This window comes from Penaeus japonicus, unplaced genomic scaffold (assembly GCF_977035675.1).
Source record: "Penaeus japonicus unplaced genomic scaffold, GWHDUDI00000001_assembly GWHDUDI00000026, whole genome shotgun sequence".
Lineage (NCBI taxonomy): Eukaryota > Metazoa > Arthropoda > Malacostraca > Decapoda > Penaeidae > Penaeus > Penaeus japonicus.
The window spans coordinates 32622253-32629752 of record NW_028234428.1 but is presented as its reverse complement, the minus strand read 5'-3'; the positions used below and the strand labels follow the sequence as shown (position 1 = coordinate 32629752).

The 7500-nt window shown below is 44.7% G+C and overlaps 1 protein-coding gene across 2 annotated transcripts in view; it reads left to right on the top strand.

Annotated features, from left to right (window-relative positions):
* Positions 1 to 7500, top strand: part of Dgk (diacyl glycerol kinase 1) — a 62518-nt gene that overhangs the window by 49932 nt on the left and 5086 nt on the right. For both annotated transcript variants that reach the window (XM_086552292.1, XM_043037537.2), the window contains exons 13-17: positions 691 to 807; positions 4128 to 4269; positions 4791 to 4915; positions 5944 to 6084; positions 6934 to 7089. In XM_086552292.1, coding sequence (XP_086408418.1) covers positions 691 to 807; positions 4128 to 4269; positions 4791 to 4915; positions 5944 to 6084; positions 6934 to 7089 — 681 coding nt within the window. The remainder of the gene's footprint in view (positions 1 to 690; positions 808 to 4127; positions 4270 to 4790; positions 4916 to 5943; positions 6085 to 6933; positions 7090 to 7500) is intronic.

The following is a 7500-nucleotide window of genomic DNA, read 5'->3' as shown; positions in this document are numbered from 1 at the left end:
AACTCTTATATTACTAAATCTTCAATTGCCAATCCATACGATAGCCAATCTTATATTTCCCAAGACTTCAAATAGAAAAAAAAACTTTATTACCAATAACTTATAACACCATCTTTATATTAACAAATGTCATATTACCTAACAATACCTAGTCTTTTGATACCAATTGCAGTCCACCTAATCATATTACCTTGTAGGAACAATTCTTATGATAACACTAATCAAACCTAACTTTATATCATCCTGTAGTGCTAAAATACCAAACAACACAATCTTAAACCTAGTTTAACCAAACAATATATTACCTTCCAGTGTCAAGCCCTATAACAACAAAACTAAGCTAACCAAACATTATAGCAACCTCTTGTACCAAACTTAATAAGAGCAAACCTATTCTAACCAAACATTACATAACGGTTTAGAAACAAGCCTTATAAAGCCAAACCTAGTATAAACAAGCCTTATATTACCTCATAGAACCAAGCCTTAAACTAACTACAACTAACTATCGATACCAGACTACATACCATATTAGCTGATACAACTAATTAACGATACCAGACTGCATACCATATTACCTGATACAACGAAAACTAATCTGAACTCCCCCTCTCCCCCTCCCTTCCTCTCCCCCTCTCCCCCTTTCCCCCTCTCTCCCCCCTCTCCCCCTCTCACTCCCCCCACACACAGGTGTCCGCCCCGATGTCCTTTCAGATTACTCCACTCCCTGGCACGCATCCGCTGGCCGTTTTCGTCAATCCTAAGAGCGGGGGGAGACAGGGAGCTAGAATCCTGCGAAAATTTCAGGTAAGGAAGGAATGGAGGAAGGAAGGAAGGAAGGAAGGAATGGAGGAAGGAAGGAGGAGAGGGAGAAAAGAGAAAAGGGTAAGGAAAGAGGGGGAGGAGAGGGAGAAAAGAGAAGGGTCAAAGAGGAGAGGGAGGAGAAGGAGAACAGAGAAAATGATAAGGAAGGAAGGAGGATATGGAGAAAAAAAGGGTAAAGAAGGAGAGGGAGGATTAGGAGAAAAGAGAAAAGGGCAAGGAAAGAGAGGGAGGATAGGGAGAAATGAGAAAGGTAAGGAAGAAGAGGGAGGGGAGGGAGAAAAGAGAACGGTAAGGAAAAATAGGGAAGATAGGGTAGAGAAGGAGAACATAGAAGAGTAAGGAAGGAAGGAGGAGAGGGAGAAAAGAGAATGGTAAGAGAGGAGATGGAGAAAAGAGAAGAGCAGGGGAGGAGGGGAGGGGGTCAAGAGTGAGATGGGAGAGGGAGAGAAGAGAAGGGTGGGGGAGGGAGGTGATAAGAGTGGGAGGGAGAGGGAGAGAAGAGAAGGGTAGGGGAGAGGAAGGAGGTTAAGAGGAGGAAGGAGAGAAGAGAGGGGTAGGGGGAAGGGGTAAGAGTGGGAGGAAGGGTGAAGGAGAGAGTGGGATGAGAGAGAGAGAGGAGAGGGATGCATGGGGGATGAGAGGGAAGAGAGGATAGAGGGAGAGGGATGAGAGAAATGGGATAGAGGGTGAAAGGGAAAGAAGGATAGAGGGAGAAGAATAGGAGGGAATAAAGGACAGAGGATGAGAGATGGGAGGGAATGAGAGATAGAGGGAGGAGGATAGGAGGGAATGAGAGATAGAGGGAGAAGGATAGGAAGGAATGAGAGATAGAGGGAGAAAGATGGGAGGGAATGAGAAATAGAGGGAGAAGGATAAGAGGGAATAAAGCGCTGAGAGAGAAGGATAGGAGGGAATAAAGGACGGAGGGAGAGAGATAGGAGGGAATGAGAGACAGAGGGAGAAGAATAGGAGGGGATAAAGGACGGAGGGATAGAGATAGGAGGGAATGAGAAACAGGAGAAGGATAGGATGGAATGAGAGATAGAGGAAGAAAGATGGGAGGGAATGAGAGATAGAGGGAGAAGAATAAGAGGGAATAAAGCGCTGAGAGAGAAGGATAGGATGGAGTAAAGGACGGAGGGAGAAGGATATGAGGGAATGAGAGATATAGGGAGAGAGATAGGAGGGAATAAGAGACAGAGGGAGAAGGATAGGAGGGAATGAGAGATATAGGGTGAAGGATAGGAAGGAATGAGAGATAGAGGGAGAAGAATAGGAGGGAATAAAGGGCGGAAGGAGAGAGATGGGAGAGAATATAGACAGAGGGAGAAGGGTAGGAGGGAATGAGAGATAGAAGGAGAATGATATGAGGGAATGAAAGATAGAGGGAGAAGGATTGGAGGAAATACGAGATAGAGGGAGAAGGATAAGAGGGAATAAAGGACGGAGAGAGAGTGATAGGAGGGAATAAAGGACGGAGAGAGAGTGATAGGAGGGAATAAAGGACGGAGAGAGAAGGATAGGAGGGAATAAAGGACGGAGAGAGAAGGATAGGAGGGATTAAAGGACGGAGGGAGAGAGATAGGAGACAATGAGGGATAAGGGGAGGGATAGACACGCGCACACTCTCCACTAACCCTGTAAGCAGAGGGAGATTAAGAAGGGAAAGGAAAATGAGGTAGTAAACAAATTATATAAATCGAAAGGTCTGTTGTAGGAATTAACTGAGGCAAGTAATAGATTTTTTTTTTTATCAATAATAAAACACGAGGGCTATTTAAACGTGTGATTTGCATATCCCTACCCCATTCTTCCCGTCCATCTCTCTTTCTTTCTCCCGCCCATCCTTCGCTTTCGTTTATTCACTCTCTCTCTCTCTCTCTCTCTTTCTCTTTCTCTTTCTCTTTCTCTTTCTCTCTCTCTCTCTCTCTCTCTCTCTCTCTCTCTCTCTCTCTTTCTCTTTCTCTTTCTCTCTCTCTCTCTCTCTCTCTCTCTCTCTCTCTCTCTCTCTCTCTCTTCCTTTCTTTCTTTCTTTCTCTCTCTCTTTCTTTCTTTTCTCTCTCTCTCTCTCTCTCTCTCTCTCTCTCTCTCTCTCTCTCTCTCTCTCTCTCTCTCTCTCTTCTCTTCTCTCTCTCTCTCTCTCTCTCTCTCTCTCTCTCTCTCTCTCTCTCTCTCTCTCTCTCTCTCTCTCTCTCTCTCTCTCTCTCTCTCTCTCTCTCTCTCTCTCTCTTTTCTTTCTTTCTTTCTCTCTCTCTTCTTTCTTTCTTTCTCTCTCTTCTCCTCTCTCTCTCTCTCTCTCTCTCTCTCTCTCTCTCTCTCTTCTCTCTCTCTCTCTCTCTTCTCTTTTTCTCTTTCTCTCCTCTTTCTCTTTTCTCTCTCTCTCTCTCTCTCTCTCTCTCTCTCTCTCTCTCTCTCTCTCTCTCTCTCTCTCTCTCTCTCTCTCTCTCTCTCTCTCTCTTTCTCTCTTTCTCTCTCCCTATCTCCCTCTCTCCCTCTCTCTCTATCCCTGTCTCTCCCTCTCTCTTATCTTATCTTAAGAAATAGAGGTAATAAATAAACACAATGCATATTAACATAAAATCAGTCTCTACATCTAATCAACCTCTCCGCCAGTCCCATCTCTCTCTCTATCTCTCACCTGTTAATCAACCTCTCCGCCGGTCCCATCTTTCTCTCTATCTCTCTATTTCTCACCTGCTATTTAACCTCTTCACCAGTCCCATCTCTCTCTCTCTCTCTCTCTCTCTCTCTCTCTCTCTCTCTCTCTCTCTCTCTCTCTCTCTCTCTCTCTCTCTCTCTCTCTCTCTCTCTCTCTCTCTCTCTCTCTCTCAATCTCTCTCTCTCTCTTCTTTGTCTCTCTCTATATCTCTCTCTCACACCTGCTAATCAACCTCTCCACCAGTCCCATCTCTCTCTCTATCTCTCTCTATCTCTCTCTATCTCTCTCTATCTCTCTCTCTCACCTGCTAATCAACATCTCCTTCAGTCCCATCTCTCTCTCACTCTCTCTCTCTCTCTCTCTCTCTCTCTCTCTCTCTCTCTCTCTCTCTCTCTCTCTCTCTCTCTCTCTCTCTCTCTCTCTCTCTCTCTCTCCCTCTCTCCCTCTTTCCCTCTCCCTGTCTCTCTCTTATCTTAGAAATAGAGGTAATAAATAAACACAATGCATCTCTCTCTCTCTATCTCTCTCTCAATCTCTCTCTCTCTGTCTATCTATCTATCTCTCTATCTCTCTCTCTCTCACCTAATCACCATCTCCTTCAGTCCCATCTCTCTCTCTATCTCTCTATCTCTCTCTCTCACAGTACCTGCTGAACCCCCGTCAGGTGTACAACCTCGCAAAAGACGGACCTCTGGCGGGACTGCAGCTCTTCAAGGATGTGCCGAATGTACGTGTCATCGTGTGCGGAGGAGACGGGACCATAGGGTGGATTCTTGAGCAGATGGGTATGTGGTTTTGGGCCTTATTGCTTGGTTGTTGTGCTTTGGGGGGTATTTGTTTTTGGAATTGTGTTTTCGTTGTTTTTTGGTTTGTTTTTTGTTTTTGTTTTTCTGGATTTGGTGTTCTGTTTTTCTTTTCTTCGATGGGTTAGATGTATTTTATTATTATTATTATTATTATTATTGTTGTTGTTATTGTTAATATCATTATTATTATTGTTATTATCATTATTATTATTGTTATTATCATTATTATTAGTTATTATCATTATTATTATTGTCATTATCACTATTATTATTGTTATTATCACCATTATTATTATGTTCTACTTTCCGTATCTTTTAACTACAGATTCTGCACATGATACCAAAGCCTTACCAACGCTATAAAAACATCCTCCCCCCTCCCCCCTACCCAGTACATCCCCCTTCACCCCCCCCCCCTCCAACACCTCCCCCCTCACCACACACACACCCCCTCCCCAGCACCTCCCACCCCCTCTCACCACCTTCTGTGCCTCCCCCAGATAAGGTGCAGTGGAGTGTTGCCCCGTGCGTAGGCATCATCCCCCTGGGTACGGGCAACGACCTGGCACGGTGCCTGCGGTGGGGTCCTGGCTACGAGGGTGAGAGCCTCCATAAAGTCCTTAAGGTAAAGTGCTCCTTCAAAGTTGGTTTTGTTTGGATCTTTGAACGAAGTCTCATTTTACGACGAGGGTGATATTCCTTTTAAATATGATACACAAATGATGCCCGTCAGATGAAAATTACCCATATAATATCAAAACACAAATTCCATTCCCTATTACAGTCACACCATCAAACAAAAAAAAAACAAGCCTCACCACCCTTTCTTTCCATAAACCACACTTTTAATCAAGTGATAAGCTTTCTAACCCTTCTTACAACTACAATCATAAGCCCCAAGCCCCCTATAACTACAAACATAAGCCCCAAGCCCCCTATAACTACAATCATAAGCCCCAAGCCCCCTATAACTACAAACATAAGCCCCAAGCCCCCTATAACTACAGTCATAAGCCCCAAGCCCCCTATAACTACAGTCATAAGCCCCAAGACCCCTATAACTACAGTCATAAGCTCCAAGCCCCCTATAACTACAGTCACAAGCCCCAAGCCCCCTATAACTACAATCATAAGCCCCAAGCCCCCTATAACTACAGTCATAAGCCCCAAGCCCCCTATAACTACAGTCATAAGCCCCAAGCCCCCTATAACTACAGTCATAAGCCCCAAGCCCCCTATAACTACAGTCATAAGCCCCAAGCCCCCTATAACTACAGTCACAAGCCCCAAGCCCCCTATAACTACAATCACAAGCCCCAAGCCCCCTATAACTACAGTCACAAGCCCCAAGCCCCCTATAACTACAATCACAAGCCCCAAGCCCCCTATAACTACAATCACAAGCCCCAAGCCCCCTATAACTACAATCATAAGCCCCAAGCCCCCTATAACTACAATCACAAGCCCCAAGCCCCCTATAACTACAATCATAAGCCCCAAGCCCCCTATAACTACAATCATAAGCCCCAAGCCCCCTATAACTACAATCACAAGCTTCAAGCCCCCTATAACTACAATCATAAGCCCCAAGCACCCCCCTGTACCGCCACTGAACCTCACACTTACTCCTCTCCCTCTCCCCGGATTCTGCAGAAGATCGAAAAATCGACCGTGGTGATGATGGATCGGTGGCACATTGAAGTATCTGAACAAACTGGGACACACGAGGACATCGATGAAGTCACGGACAAGATTCCTTATAATATCGTCAACAACTACTTTAGTATAGGCGTGGTGAGTGTGTGCTTAAGTACATGGAGGTTATATATGGTGTGTTAGGGTATGGCTGTGTGTCAGTACATGGAGGTTATATGGTGTGTTAGGGTATGTCTGTGTGTCAGTACATGGAGGTTATATGGTGTGTTAGATTATGTCTGTGTCAGTACATGGAGGTTATATGGTGTGTTAGATTATGTCTGTGTCAGTACATGGAGGTTATATGGTGTGTTAGATTATGTCTGTGTGAGTACATAGAGGTTATATGGTGTGTTAGGGTATGTGTGTCAGTACATGGAGGTTATATGGTGTGTTAGGGTATGTGTGTCAGTACATGGAGGTTATATGGTGTGTTAGGGTATGTGTGTCAGTACATGGAGGTTATATATGGTTATATATGTCTGTGTCACTGTTTGGATGTGTCTGTATATGGTGTGGAGAGTGTGTATGAATGTTAATGGAGGAAATATTAATAGAAAGATTATAAATTTATCTCAATGAATTCTGTTTTTGATATGTTAAATATTTTCAGTTGATGCGTTATTGTGTTGATAATCTTGTTCTGAATCATTTGTTTCAACCAAGATTACGAATTGTATATAGGTCCAACAAAAATATTAATATAAAGTTCATAGATTTATCACACTGAATTCTGTATTTGGTATGTTGATTATTTTCATTCACAAATGAGAGAGAGAGAGAGAAAAAAAAGAAAAAAAAGAAAGATCGAGAAAGAGAGAGAGAATATCGAATGAACACCCACTTAAAAAAAAAAAAAAAAAAAGCGACAACTAAAAGACAACCAACCTTTCGAACGAGACTAAACCCCCCGGAACATGATTTAAACACGTTGCACTCACTCAACAGGACGCGGCGATCTGCGTGAAGTTCCACCTTGAACGGGAAAGAAATCCAGAGAAGTTCAACAGCAGAATGAAGAACAAACTCTGGTATTTCGAGTACGCCACCTCCGAGACCTTCGCTGCATCTTGCAAGAATTTGCACGAAGACATCGACATCATGGTAAGAAGGAGGGAGGGAAAAGGAGGGAGTGGGAGGGAGAGGGAGGGAGTGGGAGGGAGGGTAGGTGTGAGAGGGAGAGGGAGGTAGAAGGAGGGAGGGAGGGAGGGTGGTAGGGAGAGGGAGATGGGGGGAGAGGGAGAAGGAGGGAGAGGGAGGGAGGGTGGTAGGGAGAGGGAGGGAGAAAGAGGGAGAAGGAGGGAGGGTGGTAGGGAGAGGGAGAGGGAGAGAGGATAACGAAGTAGGGGGAGTGAGGAGGGAGAGGGAGAGAAAAGGAGGATGAAAGAGGGAGGGTGGAAGGGAGAGGGATAGGGAGAGAGAAGGAGGGAGGAATGGAGAGGGAGGGTGGGAGGGAAAAGGAGAGAAGGAAGGAGAGAGAGGGAGGGAAGGTGGGAGGAGAGGGAGAAGAAGAGA